Genomic DNA, 18,968 nt, shown 5'->3' on the forward strand with positions numbered 1-18,968 from the left:
ATGGAGTAGTGCTCCCGGGTACGGGGGGAAAATGTGTCAGTCCCAGGCAAGCTCCCAATTTTATTGAAACTGATAAGAAATCCTTAATGACCACATCCAACAGAAAACAGAAGGATCCAAGCTTCACTGAACAGTTGGCACTAAATTTATTAAACTAAGCATAAGTTTATAGAATAAACCTATTATGTGCAGAAGCCCCTTAACTGGCTCAGCATGAGCTAATCCAGTAATTGATCAGGGTTCAAGCACTGAGTCTAGCTCAAACATTACTAATTAGTGCAGACTGTCATTAAACCCAGGAAAAAAGTGTTTCTAGGCTTCACCTGGTATGATCCTACACTGCTGTACTGTACTGCTTGAGCTTCTCCACGTAGGTCAGTGGAAACTCAGGGAACATTTGCATCTTATTTTTTGTAAGCTGTGTACCACTGCTAACTGATCAGATGACAAAGCAGTACCATGAAATCACGGTGTCGGGACAGACATAGCACCACATAATGAGAAACAATAACTTTAGTGACGATAAAATAACAGAAACTGGGGAAACAATGAACAGACTCCGTAGCTCCAGGAAGGTATTTGGAGTGTATGCTTCCTTGGAACCTCAGGGGCCACTTTTAAAAAGCCTTTAGTTGGAGTCAGCAAGTAGTAATTTGACTGTTGACTAAGCCAAATTGTCTTGCTTGTGGGATAGCCCATGTATGATATTGCTATAATGTAAGAGCAGTCTGATAGCATCGGTACACTACAACGGTGAGCATAAGGCAGACTGTTGATATCCCTCAGCCAGAATTGCATTACAGCTACTAATTGCTTTACTAGCAAGACTGTACAGACTGCTCACTCCACCCCTTGATTCTCCAGCGGCAGAGAATATCCTTTGCATGTGTGTGCATAGGCACTGTCTGCCTATAATCATAACTCGAGTTTGTGAGTGGGAATTGTGGTTTTACATTTTGAGGAGGAAAAGAAGCTGATATTAAATCCTTCTGTACAGGCAGAAAGTGGTGATCCAGGTGCAGATGCAATCATAAAGACCATGACAGCCACAGAGAAGAATGACGGGAAGAATGAGGAAGGGGAAATGCTCAGTCTCTGTAGTTTGCAGATACAGCTGTTAGGTTTGTTTTGTTTTGTGTTTTTTGTTTTTGTTTTTTTGGTTTGTTTTTTTTTTTTTTTTTTCTAGAACAGTGAAAGGCACCTGCATAAATGGGTAAGAGGCTTGAGAGCAACAGACAGCTCAGTCACTGACATTGGTCAGCTTCTCCCCTTCCCCAGATAAGGACATACATATATTTTGCCCACTTCCCATCAAATTTTGAAATATTCACTTCAGATCTGGCCTATAGATCTCATTTTTTACTGTGCCCTCTCTTCCCTACCTAATGAGAGTTCCTGGTTCATCTGGAGCTTGTTTTAATAAATCAACCTGCTCTGTAATACCAATTATTTCCTTATGCTATTTAAAATCCAGTGCAGAAGTGCAGTTACTGAAACATGTCAATCCACAGCAAATACTTTGATGGCAATATTTCACAAAATATATAGACTTTCAACTCATCTTCAAGGGGAAAGTGTTGCCAGGTTTTGGGATGGGCACATATGACATAGAGTTGTTCTACAATTGCACAATGCTAATATGAAGGCAAGCCAAGGACAATACGCACCTTCTCTCAACCCAGCGCTACCGTCCATAACTATCCATATACCTGGGGCTTACAACCTCATCCCAAAATACAGCTTTTCTATCATTGTAGGTGTGGATTGTGAAAGCTTGTGCCACAAACAGTGCTGTTGTATCTCTTATGTGTGGATAAAAAGCAGAGCAAAATCACGGGATAGTTCTTTTCTCACCCTAGCCGTGCTTCTCAGAATTCATTACATCTTTCAGCCCATTTTTTTTCCTTTCAATTCTTTACTTCTTTATATCTATCTATCTACCCATATTTCCATCTATCTATTTAATATGTAATTTTAGACAGATACATCTGTATAGTAGCATTTCTTAAAGTCTACCTTGAAGACGGGAAACCAATATTTCAGAATGTATTTATTTCTAACACAGTGCTGTTTATGTGATTTCCTAGTCATACTAAATCTATTCATGGTACTTCCAGAGTTGCAAGATAAAGTGATTTGTCAGTATGTGTTATTTGATTTTGGGATTTGTAGAATGCCTTGGCTGCACACAGTTGTGTATATGCTGATAGTGCTTTACTATGTGACTATATAGAGCAGCTTGTAACTGTAACATAGGAAAAGGCGGGTAAGAACTGATAGGGGGGCCAAATGCATCTATTCTGTCACTGGTACTTAGAATATAAATTAGAAATATTCCTCTAATTGTTGAATATTTCACAGTTAATAGGACATTGACTTAGTATTACCAAAATTGCTGTTTACATTGGAAAAAACTCATAACTTTTGTAAAATAAAAGCCTTACTCAAACTTAGCTTTCTGAATATATTTTTTTAATAGAAAGAATCAATATTCCTGTTGGTTATTTATAAAACAATACTTCTATGAAACCATTCCATTAAAATCTGGTTAGTTGAAAGATGTTTCAATAATGTCATAGGTTTTTTTTCTATGAGATTCCAGCATTCTGCTATGTTTGTACCCTTTAGCAGCATTCCAGGTTTTAGGTGAAAATAGTACTGAGCACTGTCAGACAGTTACTATGTAACAGCAAAATCTGTGTTTAAAAAAAAAAAAAAAAAAAAAAAAAAAAAGAAGAAAAGGCAGCTAAAATATTGTGTAGCCTACTCATTTTCTTCACAGACTTTAGTGGGATCTACTACAAAAAAAAAAAAAAAAAAAAAACAACCAAAAAAAAAACAACCAAACAAACCCAAACAAACAAAAAAACAAAACAAAACAAAAAACAACCACAAAAAAACCCCCAAAACCAACACCAAGATACAAAACCCAAAGAAATGCTATTTTAACATCTTTAAAACTCAAAAGGTTTTGCTTCAGGACTAGACAGACATTCAATTCTTCTGTTTTCAGATAGACTGGACATATCAGACAAATGCCAAAATTTGAGACTGTCAATAGCTATCTATATGTCTCAACTCTTCAAAACTGGGAAGACCAGAACTGATCAGGAGATTGTAGCATGGACTTCCCATAAACACAATACATTAAAGCCATACTCTTTTGCTGCATTATATATGTTGTATAAAATCTTTTTTTTTAAAAAAAATAAATCTTCAGTTTACCATTTGCAACATTTCCCATCTTTCCACAGACATTTCAGTTGCAGTTTAGCCTCACTTATATTAAAAGTTTAAATTCTGGTCTTTTGTGGAATTCTGTCACTGATTTCTTTCTCTGACGATGGCTCAGCACTTTCAGCCTCTCTCTTCTTGTTCTGAGTGCCAACTGAGCTTTGCATTGGCCATGTATTGTTTAACCTCTAACTGTGTTTATCATCAGACCCATAGAAGGACAGAAAGAGAGAATGAGTTGCTCTGATATTACAGAGGCAAAACATTTTCTTTTCTTGGGGCAACCGTCTTTCCGAAAATATATCAGTGCTGCCCCATAAGGCTGAGGGGATAGAAATAATGCAGTCACTTTATCTGTCTAGTGGGTTGCTGTTCAGTAAATATGCCAGCCTGAGCACACCAGTACACAGAATTGCTTGGAACCTTATTCCTTTCTGTCCGTCCTCGAACAAGCACTCTGTTCTCCTTACATTATGAAAGTTGTGACTTGGCACTGGCCAAGGACTGTGATCTGGTACTCCTGCCTTGAAGAGTAACTCAGTGAAAGACAGCCTGCGAGGACTGCAGGAATTATGGCTCTTACCATTAGTACATCTATCTGTAAATATTCTCATACATCACAGGAGCTAGTCTGAACAGTTTTAATACCCTTTTTTGGGGGGTATCAAAGATACACACAAGGCATCAGTTAGAATGTCTACTTAATTGAAAGCTTAGATTTCTTACTTTCTCTGTCTTAATCATGTATCTCTAGCTTAACCGCTCATACTTAGACTTCTTCCACTCCAGACTGGTTCTTTAAACTCTAGGTTTTCTCCCCTTAATATTTTTTTAAACATGTTAACAATTTATGTAATTAGCTGGAGAAGCATTTGACAGGGGAGTTGTTTGTTTTGGGGAGGATTTTTTTTGGCAACGTGTAACAGTGAACATGACTAGTATAGAAACTGAAAAGACACTGGTGACAATTTGGACAATGAAGCAGCATGTCCATTTGTAGTGAAGGCAACAGCTTAGGGTTTTAACTCTGGGGCACAAGATCTTCCACACTTAATTTTGTTTGTTTCTTTTTAGTCTTTGTTTATGCTTTTCTGTCGGTCCAGTTATAAAGGTGCAACTCATACTGGCTTCCACTGGAAATTTTGTCTGTGGGAGGACGGTTGCAGGTGGTAGTGGATCAGTTAGTAGTACTTGGCTTTCAAGCCTGATTATTTCTGTGGCATATAAACTTGGATGGCTAATTTTAAATCCCCAGCTCAGAAAAGACTGACCATCTAGTCTATTAAAATTATGATGTCTTTCATAAGGATTTAAAATTATTATGCTAGCTGTTCAGCTAATGTAAGTCAAGGCAACTTGATTGATTTTAATGGAGCTACTTCATAAGGGCAGAAAATGCCAGAATTTAGATCTATCCCGGCTGTGACAAATGACTGGAAACACTGCGGTAATGACAGCTGGGAAAAAAATGACAGACATTGGCATATTCTTGCTCATACACTTGTGATCCTGCCCTTTTCCATATAGCATATCCTTTCCGCTAGTTTATTTCCAACCTGGCAATTATAGGCAGAAACCACTAGGTGGCAGTGTTACCCAGGCAGCAGGAAAAGCCTTTGTCAGTAACGTTAAAAACAACATGAAAGCCAGTGCAGCTAAACCCTTTAACTGAAAATAAAGCTTCTGTGTCTTTTCAACTAAGTAAGACTGCATTAAGGTTTCTGAGATGATCGCTTTTTTAAAACCAAAGGCACTAAACTTATGTACATTGACAGACACCCACCCCAAAACAATCTGATTGCGCAATGCATTTCCATCAAACGCCCAGAGCTGCTATGCTGCCTTCAAGACTTTATGGATTACATCTAGGATCATAAGGCAGAGTCAAAGCCCACATTTTTTAGAGTACATGTGGGTCAAATATGTGGCATGAATAGCAGCTCACTGCTGAGACATTTTACAGGAAAAACTTTGCTCAGAAGAAGTTTTAAATCACATTCCAAGCCATACCTAAAGTTTGGTTTGACCCATTGGTATATATCAGACTTTTCATTTGGGCTCATTTCCATCATTTTCATGGTCCTCTGAAAGGTTTCTCTGCCAAACGAAATCTTCTATTTAAAGAACTGGATCAGCTAAAGACAGCTGATTGCCTGTGCATGGGAGTTGTGAATGCAAATCTCTGGCTAACCTGCACAGAGCTCATTTGCAAGACATGAATTTCACTCATTTAACTTCAGACACCTACATTGTAACTGTTTACATCCATGCCAGTCATCCTGATTTTTTTTGATGTGGAGAAACAGTCGTTTCCTGGGTATGATTTATCTGGCCTATTTCAGAAACCACCTTGGCATGAGAAGAACTGCAAAACAAGCTTAGGCAATTAGCTCGGGAGCTGAAGTTTATACTGAAGGCATCTTTAAGCTATGGCAGATTAATCCTACCAAAGTGATTTTGCAATGTTTAATTTTTAGTCAAATCTGATGTTTTTCTTTTGTTCTTTCCACAGCCATTAGACTTTGAAACAAAAAAGGCATACACCTTTAAAGTTGAGGCTTCCAATCTCCATCTTGACCATCGATTTCACTCGGTGGGTCCATTCAAAGATACTGCTACAGTGAAGATAAATGTGTTGGACATGGATGAACCTCCAGTTTTCAGCAAGCCTATGTACACAATGGAGGTGTATGAGGATACGCCTGTGGGGACCATTATAGGTGCAGTGACGGCGCAAGACCTCGATGCTGGCAGCAGCTCGGTTAGGTAAGAAAGCTTTTCTTCCTTCAGTAATTCTCAGACAACCCAAAGGGCTGCTGACAGCGAGACTTGGTGGCAAAGAGCTTAGTAAAAAGATTTAAAATGATCCAAGTCTGTCACTGTAACATATAGAAAAGAGATGATAGTTTGGGTGGGTGATCTGGAAAAAATACGAGAAGTGCTGAGAGCTGCTTATCATACAGATCACATAAGTTACTGACATGACTTCAGAGATGGTGTGCTCAGACTAAGGAAGTAAATACATTGTTTTGCCTGGTGTCTGGTGCTTCCACAAAAGCCGCTCTGAAGTATAGTAATGAAAATGGGATTGTACATGCTGTGTCTGTGTTATACCTCAATGGGTGACAGTGAGCACTGCCCCTTTCGCAAGATCCACTTACATTCTACATCTGGCAAAGAACAAATGCTTTGATAAATAATTCTACATCTGTCTCGGCGAAGGCTGTGGGGACATGATTGCTGACCAACATGGCTCTGTTCAGCAGACTTCAGCACAAGTAAACCCCTGCCAGCAAAACCTCTCATTTACTGGTATAGCTTATTTTCCTGAAATAAAAGGGAGAAGGGAGCTGTTATACAAATGTAGTATATTGATTTTGTGGATGTATTTCCAGTCACATTAGAAACTATAAAGTAAACGAGACTGATGTACCAATAAGGAAGCTCCTGTGCAGACATTGTCTAAGACATTGACAGTCATTACACATACTTCCAATACCAATTCAGGCTGGACCTAACTGACTTCAGGAAATATTTTTATTCCCAGACTTTCATGAGCAATATTGCAGACATAATGGAAGTCATCAATCTTGAAATATTAATATTTATCAAATGGGACTATGACAGAACAGGAAAATGCCACTAGTGTTTACCAAGTGCATACACACTCATGCATATTTGACTCCAAATTTAATTTGGTCTTTTTAATCCATGTTTATTAATTATATGTATTTTGACTTAGTACATTCATTCTCAAAATGTACAATAAACATGGTAGATTATGCATTGTAATCATGTGCAAAAATTTAACATGTAACAGTGACTGTTTAGCTCCTGCTTTGTCGAATCACTGTTAATTATTGCTTACAACTATTACTAATGTTTTTGTTTCACTGTTTTTTAAAAAAATAATACATTCCTCATTGTTTTTTAATACAGAAATGTATTTGCTCATGAATCTGTGAGACACATTCCTTCCCTGATAAAGGATTGAAATATATACTAACAAAGAATGAAGTAGGAACCTTTTTACCTGGTAGTAGCCTATGAAAATAATCCACTGAAGTCAATATTATGTTGGAAACCATAGTTTCTTGCAACTGGACAGCAAGCCTTTAATCATATTTTCATATGTCATAATGATATGACAGCAGAGTCATTTGAATAGATAACCACTCCTCAGTGAGAGTCTTTTACTTCACAAACCCTCCTAGGAGACTCAAGGGCTTTGGTTAACTGATCTTATATTTGAAACTACACACAAAAAATAGTCTCACGATGGTTTCTCCATACACTGCTCACTGTAATATTGAATCCTAAGCTGTTTTAAAGTGACTATGTCTACCTTTGTTAACCTTGAAATCACTACGTGGGTGTCCAAATGCCCCTCTACAGTTAAAATATCAGGAATAAAAAAAAAAATAATAATCAGAAATATTATTAAAAAACCCTTACATTTTAGTCTCAATGCTCTACTTGATGACCCCTTACACTGACAAACTATGGACATGCTCCCAGGGTCACTTTTTATTAACTGATTCAGCTGGTTCATGTCCAGGGAAAAACATGAATACTTCCAGTATTATCATTTTCTCCGAGGGACCCATTCTTACACAGAAGTAAGTTACACAGTGAATTTGATGGACTTTGGAGGGAAATACTTTGCTTTAAGGAGAGGGATGTATTCCAGTAACCCAGCTGACATGCTGAGAAGATTAAGCTGGAAACCTCTTCATGCAGCTTTCTTCCAGCTTTGTAAGATCACTTATTTCAATCAATTTTCATTTTTTAGTCTCGAACTATCTTTATTGGCTCTCATTTACTTGAGGATATATTTGATTCTCTGTATTCAGCTTGATCTCCATCTTTTTCAATTTCATTATAAGTTTCTTACTAATGTATCTATCAGATGATGCTGTTATGCTCTGGAAGAACCTACCTGTATCCAAATGCTGACCAGTCCAATCAGAAAAAGAAATTATATGCAATTGATAGTTGCTGATATACTAGTGTTAAATATTCCATAAGTTTTACAAGAAAAAAAAGTACCTGACCAGAAGTTTGAAAACCATAAACTAGTTACAAAGCATGTGATTAAAACTTCTTAATGTGTCTTAACCAATTACGGTCTTTCAGCTGTTTAAAATCCAGATTGACTCATAGATATAAAGAATGGCTCCATCAACTTCATCATATTTCAAAAAAGGTGTTGGAGCATCTTTTAAGTAAATATGCCTTCTAATCAAACATAGAAAAGCAAGTAATGTTCTTTGAAACAACAGTCCATACAATTTTCTGGGTGGCAGTTTCTCTACCAATTAATTGATTTTCTCTGCAATGTTTTTCTAGAACAGTTTGGCCATTAAAATGTTCATTACAACAGCAACCAAATCAACAAGCTGCCAAACAATAGAGATTTAGAAAAAATCTGGACTGCACGTAACAGAAGGCAAAATGCTGGAGAACAAAACATGCTAGAACAGCGCACATGAAAGGAAGCAGCACTAGTTACAGCAACTAAATCCATGCTATCAGACAAAAGCTTTAGCTCTGTTATGCTAGACACATCAGGAAGGGGGAGGTAACAGCTAAGAATGAAGACTGGATTCAGCTGTTAGAAAAAGAAAAATAATTTACCAGAAGCCACTGAATATGATGTGGTTTATATTATTTTTCTCTTTTGTTACTGGAATCAAGTTTTTGGACAAGTCAGGAAATTTAAAAGGTTCATTTTGTGGGATATTTGTTAGAGATGTTGAAATTAAAGTGTACAGAGCACACATTCAGTAAGAAACTGGAAATTAAGCACAAGGAGAAAAGGGGCTGCAAGTATTCAACACCAGCAAGGGTGAATGGCTTTGAAGCTGTTTTGGAACATTACCCCAGTGAACCTAATTTTCAACCTGTGTTAAATCTGGAGTTCATGTGTCTCAGGAGAGCTATGTTGTCTATTCCCATTTTATCCATAGTGCTGCAAGAAATGCTCAGCAGAAATGTCAATATGAAGTCCTATGTACTTCATGGCCGTTAAAAATCCCAAAGCACTTCTGAAAACAATGGTCTCATATTCTTCTCAAACTCCTCTAGTTTACGATGCTTACTTTCTGTCTGGGAGAAAAAGAAAAAAAAAAAAAAAGGGAAAGAAAAAAAAAAGAAAAGCACCTGTATTGTAATGTATTACAACATACGTAATTTATAAATATGTAAAGTTTTTAGTAAAGATCCTTGTACTTCTGGTAAAAGGAAGTTTAGGACTTCCTAAAAATTGCATTTATATATGTCCATACAGCATAAATGTATAGACAGAGTTGTCCAAATAACAAGACAGTGCAAATGGATAGCAAGACTGAGTAATCTGCAATATTTTCTAGAACAGCTTTATCTAACAGTGTGAGTGAAGTTCAACAACTTTGCACTGACACCTTTGAAGCTGTCAGATTCCCTTGGAGATGATCTTCTGGCATAAAGCGTGAAAGGATTATTGTCCCTGATGTGAATCTCAGATACGACTCCAGTTACAATGAGTTTTGTATTCTGTGCCACAACACTGCCCTTCAGGTCTTCTCTGCTTGATTCAGGAGTTTTTCTTTATGAACCACAAGAACGACTCAAAGCAGGAAAGCTATGGGGACTGTCCATTTTCCTGTCCAAGTCCAGAGTCATGAAACTGTGATACTAAAGAAAGAAAAAAGTCATGTGTACTAGTCACAGGTCAATCCTGCCCTCAGTATCTTGGGGACAAAATTGTATTCCCTGCATGTTCTTCCAAAGAAAAAGCCTTATTTATTTTCTGAACTAGTTCACAGTGAACCGAAAACTTTCACAGATAGGTTCTGTTTTCCCAGTGCAATACTTTGTCATGTAAAGATCAAGAAAATACAAATAGTAGGTTTCTTCCTGAATCCTTAAACAGTTTATCTTAATGTACAACCACAGACAAGATGAATTAAAATGACATATGTAACAGGAAAGTGCTTGACCTTCCAGTCCCATAATTCTTCTATTTTTTTGCATCCACTTTTTGAATTTGCTGCTTCTTCAAAAAGGAAAGTCCCATCCTGTGACATCAAAATATATCTGATAGTTACATACATACATAGAAAGACTAGGACATCTAGTTTTAGCACCCCAGGCCTCTTCATTTAATAACAGACTAAGTGATAACTATTTTTCTGTGTATGGTATCACACTGGAGGGGAACAAGATGCTTTGCCAGTTGGTTTTGCACAGATAAAAGATGGTGGGACTCATGCTTTTTGCTTGGTTTTTAGATGCTCTAGTAAGTTTTGCACACTTGCTCTGTTACCTCCCGTCTCTTTCTTGTTACAATTTTACCTCCACTCCATCCCTTGCCTTTTACTGAAGTCCCAGTCTCCTCAACCACTTTTAAGACCTCCTCCAAGTTCTAATTTATCCACCAGCCAGTCCAAATCCCTGCACCACTACCTCTCAGTTCCTGCTGGAGATCCCTTACTATTTTTTTTTTTTAAGGTCCTCCTATTAGCCCACTGTTTTCTTATTATGTCCTGTACTCTGGCAGTCTTAATACCAGTCTCCTATTTCACAGTCCATCTTTCCTTCTCCCACAGCTGGCTTCTGCTTTTTTCTTCCTGAACCACATCGCATTAGCTTCATTGGTGACCTGTTCTGCTGCCTTCCTTTCTTCTGCTGATGACAGACATCTTTTTTGATCTCAGTGGTCTGATGTTTTTTTTTTCTCTTTATTCCAGTTACTTTGATCTTCTTTCTAGAACTTTAGAAACTGGGTTTCTATCCCAACATTTTCTCTGAATCTCAATGGATATATTTGGCTGACACATCTGCTCTTTCGCCACCAGCCTCCCTAATTTCCAGTCTCATTTGGCTCAGTGAGCACTCAGCTACCATATAGACAACAACCACCCCATATACCTACCTTCCAGCAACACTGGAAATGATAGTAGGGCAACCAATTCCTACTTCCTCCTTCTATTTCTCCCTGACTTTCTGACTCTGTCTCTGTTTTCTTCCCTGGCTCCTAGACTTCGTCGTCATGACCTCAGGCAATCGCATCCTCCATGCCTTTGTTGTCTTCCTCTTAAGTTCCCCCCAATATGATCCCATTTACTGCTCTGCCATTCTCTAGATTTGAATGAGCTGGCTTCCTCCTCAGCAGCTGGGTGGTTTTAAATGAGTGAACAGAAAGGTGACTTCTCTTCAAACACAAGGCAGAAAAATGTTCCTTTTCTGTGTATAAACTGTCTTTCAAAAGGAACTGTTTTCTTACATTTTAATGAATTCCTTCTATTCAACAGCAACTGACTCTATCTGTTTGCTCTACCTTTACCTTGAAGCAAGGTGTGTGTAACAAATTATTATGGTAATCCCCTTCATGGTACTTTAAATTAACATGTTTTATTTCACATTTGCAATGGATTAGGTGCACACAAGCAGAGAGTTATCACAGCTCAGTTGACAAGTGACTCAGTTGTATTAAATCAAGGACTGTGGTACCTCAGTTCCAGTGATCAGCTTGAAGCTACTAGAAGTAGCCACTACAAAAAAAAGTAAGATTTGTTTTAACATTACTTTTAAATCTACGGACTTAAGGCCGAAGGGAGCACACAGAATTCTTTGGTGGGGAAGGTAAATGTACTGTTACTTAGTTCTCTGTGATGCTGAAGCCTGTTCATTGAAAACAGCAAGAGGCTTGAGCTGAAAAATCTTTCTTTGTCATTTTGGAGCACATGCAGACTGACTTTCGATCTGTGTGGATTTTCACAGGACTTGCAGGAACATGGAGCAAAGGTGAGTACTTTCTGGCACAAGTCAGAAAGCCTGCACTAGAGGAAAGTCAGGCTTTCCCAAATAAAAGATTGCTAGGATTCATTTGACATGCATATTTTCTAGATCATGTCCTGGAAGTGCTTGCAGCATGAAATATTATTTCCCAAGTCCAGCAAGTCAAAAGAAGCTAAACCCAAATTTTAAAACTGAGAGAGGTCAGTAAAATTTATTTACAGTTGGTAATTCATCAATTTACTGAAGCTTGTGAAAAATAGCAAGTGATCTTCAGTTGGCACATGCAATCATATTAACCTATAAAATGTCAGTCAGTTTAGAACTAGAAGTATGTATAGATTCAAAAGTTCATGGACCACAGCTTTCAGTGAATGACCTCTTTGTGAGAGAAGTGGATGCTGAAAATCAAGAAGCATGCATTCAGCTCCAAGGCAGAAAAGCTTTTAAATTAATTGAGAATAGCTAAGCAGCCAGAGTGAGGGGAAAGGAACAATATGACCATAATAGGTCTGGTTTACTTCAGAGCACTTGTACCACCTGGTGATATGATTTTACAAAGCCAGTTCACATCCCAGAGGCACACACTGTAATTTTACTTTAGCTCAAATAATAGTCTTCCTGATTTTTGATCAAGGGCTCTTATTCCAAAGTTCTCCAGCAACGGATTTCTCAAGCGCTCTAGAAAGCAATTGTGAGATTAAAACAGAGGTTTAATGGCTGTAGCCATATCACCACAATCTGTGAACCTCTCAGGGCTTGACACCAAGAGAATTATGAAGGCTTAGGACTTAAACTATCTAAGAAAAACTTACATGCTACAGGGAAGGATGTTAGTTGGTTATTCTGCACAGTGGTACACAAAGGCAAACCTGAAACCATCTTCCTAGCATAAAATTAAGTTTCTCAACATTTTTAATTAAAGATCTTACATCCCTTTCTAAAGAATAAGTATTTTAACTATGGCAACCTAGTCAGATACCAAGTCCTTTCAATCTAAATTTCTCCTTTAGGTCTGCTTGTAAACATTGGCTTTACTTTCCTGTCCTAAAATGCTAAAGTTTATTATTATGTTTAAATAATGATGGCATGTAGTTTCTTATCTATTTGTTGGGATTTTTTTTTTTGGGGGGTGGGTGTTGTGGGTGGGGTTTTTGTAGTTTTTTTGGGGGGGGTCGTTGCTTTTTTTTTTGGTTGGGTTTTTTGGGGGTTTTTTTGGCTTTCAGGCTTTTTAATTAAGTTTAAACAACAGGGGTTTTGAGAGTTACACACTTTTTTGGCATCTATGTGTTCATCAGTTTCAGTTACATCCTGACTGTAGATGCAGACAGATCTCAGATACTTGTATTTTTGCTGTGTCCAGTTCTGGGCTTCCCAGTACAAGAGAGATGTGGACATACTGGAGAGAGTCCAGCAAAGGGCAATGAAGATGGTGAAGGGACTGGAGTATCCCTTCTATAAGGAAAGGCTGAGAGAGCTGGTACTGTTCAGTCTGGAGAAGGGAAGGTTTAGGGAAGTCTTAACAATGCATATAAATACCTGAAGAGAGGGTGCAAAGAGGACAGAGCCAGGCTGTTTTCAGTGGTGCCCAGTGTCAGGACCACAGGCAGTGGGTACAAACTGAAACACAGGAGGTTCCTTCTGAACATCAGGAAATTCTTCGTTAACTGTGTGGGTGACTGAACCCTGGCACAGGTTGTCCAGGAAGGTGCTGGAGCATCCTTCCACAGAGATATTAAAAAAACCCACACCTAGACATGGTCCTGGGCAACTGGCTATAGGTGACCCTGCCTGAGCAGGGGGGTTGGACCAGATGACCTCCAAAGTTCCCTTCCAACCTCAGTCTTCTGTGATTCTGCCACTTCCATCTTTTCTAAGCTGAAACAGAGAGACTGGCAATCTAGAATCATCTAAGATGGCTGGATGTGAAAAGGAGCAAAGATAATCTAAATATAAAGCTGAGGTTCAGTATGGGCAAACACAAAAGAAAATAGTTTAAAAATCTGATGTCAGCATTCATGTAAATAGTATCTACAGATTTATAATAACAGATTATTTTAGGCAGTAAATCTGAAAACAGTGTGGAGGAAACACAGCGCAGAAATTCTGGCTCAGCTAGGAGGAGAGAAGAACCAATTTTAGAGGCAAATGATGGGACCTGACTTGGCTCAGGTCAGACCATTAGCATGCAAGGGGGAGCAATGAAGTGCTTCAACAGCAGCTTTTGCCTGGGGCCCTCATGAAATCTGTAAAACCTTTGAAAAGGTGACCCCATCCTTATATTGATCTCTGCAGATTCTGGGTTCCTTTATACATGCAGAGGATTGGAGAGGAGAAACAAAAAAGGAAAATGCAACAGCTCCTGCACTGTCAGAGCTGTCCTGAAAAATCTCTTGCTTTATGAGAGCTTCACCAAACCAGCTTCAAAGCAACAATGCAGCCTCCGGTTCCCGACTTCACTGAGTGTTTCTTCTTGCAGATCCAGCTGACAAGTCAAGTGAGTCCCAGCTGACGATCTAAGGAAGCAATAAATTCTCTGCTGGGTGATGCAGTTTGCTTTAGGGTCAGCATGATTGCTGTTGTTTGCTTTTTCTTTGATTGTCTCAGCGTGAGCTTTTTACGTCAGCTTTTTTCTGGGAAAAATATGAGAGATTTGTTCAGATTTTAGTATCCAAAAGATGTAGAACAGAGCTAATATTTACATGATGCAAAAGTAAAGCTATCAAAGATTATTCCTGTTGAATTTATGCCACTAGGCCTGCTCTGTTCTATGGCAGCTATGCTGCTTACTGCCTTAGCACTTTGTCAGGAGATGAAGCATTTCAGGCCAGGCCTGGAAACAGAGGCCCAGGAAGCATCTCCACCTTACGCTGTGGGGTTTAGATCCCATGTGCCCAAGTACAAAATAAAGTTTCAGCGTATATATATTGAGGCTGAATTTCTGACAAAGTCATCACATTTGTTTTCCTTCTCTCAGCTTTCTTGAGGGTTGGGGAGGCCCGCTCAGACTCCTTTGCTCCCTCTCTTTCTGTACTCTCTCTGCCCGTGGATAGAGGTACTGATGCACGTCCAGATGCCCAGCCCAGCACACCCTTTGCCCACCTAAAACCAGCAAAGCAGGAGCCCTGCTCTGCTCTTCACTGAATGTCAACATGCCCTGCAGGGACTGGGTGCCTTGGGGAAGGCGGGTGGTGGATCCCTGACGCTGTGGGCAGGGTGAAGGTGGAAGGGACAGGCCCTGGGCAGCACTGCAGAGGGCAAATATGCACCTTTCAAAATCAGGGTGAAATGGTATTCAGGGCCTGTCATTTGTGGTGCTGTTAGAGAAAGTGCTGTGCTGCTTTCCCATCGCAGCAATATTGGCTGCTATGCCTGGAGTGAGGGTGTTAAGCCCAACGCGTCTTCTGCTGCTGCTCACAGTCCAAACAACTGAGACTTCATTAAACCACAGGACAAAGCTTTCCTTCTGCCTGACTGTCTTGCCGTTATGCCTGCTCAATGAAGCAGGAAAAATGGTGTTAAAATTGAATAAAAACAATGCATTTTCGAAATGACAATGGCTTTTGATAAGATAGCCAGCCGGTAATGAGAAAGGCAGATCAGACAGTGGAGCTGACTGGAGGGTGTGATACGCAAATGAACAAAACCTTTAAAGGGAGAGGGGGGAGGAAGGACAGGAATTTGTAGACAGGCAGAACTGGCAGTTTGGAAGGGCTGATAACTGAACTGCAGCACATTTTATTTTCTATATTGCTTAGTGTGTTCTACTAAAGTTCTTATGTAAGATTTATAAAGCTTATGAAAAGTTTAACAGCTTCCCTCGTGTTGAACAACTTCCCTCGCTTGACTCTGACCCATTGCTGCAGTCTGGCTGTCTCCAGCCACTGCTTCCTTGTCAGCTAATTCTACATGATGGTTGATTTTCACTAAAGGAGCAAAGTATAATTTGTTTGCACTAGTGTCTCTCATCCCAGATCAGGTAAGCTACAGACTGTTAAAATCACTAACCTGATTCAATCTCCTGATTAGAAATACGGAATGCAGCCATGTATGAAGGACTGTGAACCCAGTCATGCTGTATGCAGAAGACTCAAACTGTGTTATTTTTTCCTGTGAAAGATCCTGTGTTATAAGAAAGGCATGAAAATGATACACATGGGACATTCTGACTAGAAGTGGTTGCTCTTTCTCCCAAAATACAGCAATTCCATCTGTCCTTCTTCAAGGCATCCCCTATCTGATGTGCAGTATAGACAAGATTCATTCTGGGAAGGCTGAAGTACAGATCACAGGATATCAGTCCAAGAAATTACACTGCTCAACTGCTTTGGAAAAGGGGACAGAGGAGTACAACAACTTATTTTGGCTTCTACCAAAATAATCCAAAACCTCCCCGCTTTTTAAGCCAAAATATATTAACAAATACAAAGTTATCCTTCCACTAAAAGAGTAGAGACTTTACTTCAGTGGGATCTTCAAAATTGCTCAGCTTGAACTATTACAACAGCTTTATAGCTGTACTACATACCTTCAAAAATCTCTACCGAATCATAAAGAAATATGTCATTTTGAGTGGAATGATGAAAGAAAAGTCATGGTAAAACTGTCAGAAATATTTTAACATATCAGTAAATTGGGGGTGCATTCATTTTTAGGTGTGGCAAGTGTGATTGGTATAATATGAAAGACAACTGTGCCACTTACATAGATAGCATCACCCGCACATCAATCTCTAGTTTTTGCTACCTGTGAATAAAGCAATGCCACTAAGACCTTTCTACCTACATTCACCTTGTTGGTTTTGTGTTATGATATGGTAGTAAAGATGCTTAGAGCACGTTAGACCAACTACATTGGCTGCTCATTTTTTGGTTGCATCTGAATATGCAACTTTGAGATATTCATTTCAAAGCATTACCCGTGAGAGCTTTATTAATATCAACTCTGCAAGCACAACTGTCAATTAACCCAATTTGTGAAACAGCTTAGGTTAGAAACCAGCTGAAAACAAACTACTTCTTTACAACCTGGCCCATTCCATTTTAAAAGGAAAATGCATTTGGGAGAACTGTAGTACTAATACTGATTAGAAGCAGAGAGGGAAGTAAGAGTAGGAGATAACCATTTAAACTTAACAGGAACAGCAGCAGAAACCCTTCTGTGACTATGTCTGGGCATTTAGGAGAAATGTTATGTTAAGATTTAATGGCAATAGTCAGATAGTAGTGAATGGCGGAGCTGGTTCCTTTTAACATTTCAGCTAGAGTTTATTTTTTGTTTGTTAGAGGTTTTGGGGGGATATTTTCTTTATTCCTGGTATCCTCCTCCCCCCCCCCCCCCCCCACACACACACACACACAAAACCCCAAAACCCACAAACAAACAAACAAAAAACAAAGCCCAAAAACTTAAGTATTGAGATTATTATGTATCAGCATGGTTAGGGTTCTTCCAGGATCCAGCTAATACCCAAGGGATTACCCAGAGCATAAGATCTGATGGCAGACCAGTAAGGTTTTCCTTTGGTTTGACCTCTAATATCTCAGCAGTGTTCTGAAGATACTCAGCAAAGGTTCAAAAAGCTTCTGTTCCCATTAAGGGAGGCGGCTTAATAAATTATTTAAACCTATAAACAAAAAAAGGCATCCTAGCAGAGCAGCATCTGCCACTTTGGAACATTACCACAGACTTTACATCTTTTGATTAATGACAGGAAAATTTTACAGCAGAATTTCAGGTGTTATTTTGCTGTTATTAAATTAGATTTTTCTAATAACTATTACTATGAATATATCAGATTACGTTTTTATGTGAGAGTAGATAAGTTTGACTGGATTTACTTCCTCCAAACAGAACAATACAGTATCAAACCCAGGGTATTAAAAAACTAGGAATTTTGGCACAAAAGAGGTGCTAGTGCTTTTCATTATATTAAGTAAATTATTTATTCAAATCTTTTTTTGTATTAACAATTTTATTCAAGAAAAGGTGTTTTATTTTTTAAATGTCTAATATTTCATATAAATAATACTTTGTATGTATACAGCACAACAGTTGCTGGGTTGTACAGCATAATAGGCACTTTAAAAATATAAGAAGGAACCCTGGGGTTGTATTAACACAGGACAACATGAATGATATGCAAGGGTGCTGCATGATATTGTCTGCTACTCTTAGGCAAGTACTGCATTGCATCTTATTTCATGTTATCACGCTGTACAGAGGACAAAAAATGGTATTTACCATTGCTGCTCCTGTAAAACCCCATGAGCCAGCATTTTTAAGTCAATAGAAAACCACAAGACTCAGAAAAAAGGGTAATCCTTAAATCAAATGAAGGTATGAAAAAGAAACTAGAAAATTGATACTGATTCAAGTGCTGCAGCTCTGAGGAAAACTTTGCAAATCTAACTATCCTATTTAGCTCTAAAAGTAGATAAATCAGATGACTGTATCATTTAGCAAAGGAAAATAAAATATTTCATTACATCTAATTACAGTTGTTTTAACTTAATTGCTTCTCTAAGCATGCATGGTCTACAGGGGACTTGTTCTAAAATTTCTTGATGGCACCTTTAGCAAAATTATGACAATCATTCCTCAATCTTAACTGGAATAGAAGATATTTCCAGTAAGAAGCAGAGTTCAGCACTTACGTTTGAGAAGAGCAACAAAGAACTGGCTTATTTTTTCAAATATATATGTATGTACGTATGGTGATACAATTATTTTGAGTTTTACACAAAGATAACTTAGTGAATGGATCATTTTAATAATTGCAGGAAGGAATTTTCAGTGCCAGGATAGGATTCTGGAGGACACAAAGTTGTTTACACGCTTCAACACATTACATTCTCTAACATTTTAATCTCTTTCAGGCTTGACTTGAAGTCTGAATTTCTTGTTTCTCATTGTAGCAGTGATTTTTCTTTTTCTCTACTTTTTAATAACTGCAA

At 38.4% G+C, this 18,968-nt stretch overlaps 1 protein-coding gene across 4 annotated transcripts in view; it reads left to right on the top strand.

Moving 5' to 3' along the window:
* CDH12 (cadherin 12) overlaps positions 1-18,968 on the top strand; it is a 321,664-nt gene that overhangs the window by 259,523 nt on the left and 43,173 nt on the right. For all 4 annotated transcript variants that reach the window (XM_080377768.1, XM_080377769.1, XM_080377767.1 and 1 more), the window contains one exon: positions 5,747-6,000. In XM_080377768.1, coding sequence (XP_080233894.1) covers positions 5,747-6,000 — 254 coding nt within the window. The remainder of the gene's footprint in view (positions 1-5,746; positions 6,001-18,968) is intronic.

Source organism: Falco punctatus (genome assembly GCF_963210335.1).
Source record: "Falco punctatus genome assembly, chromosome: 3".
Classification (NCBI taxonomy): domain Eukaryota; kingdom Metazoa; phylum Chordata; class Aves; order Falconiformes; family Falconidae; genus Falco; species Falco punctatus.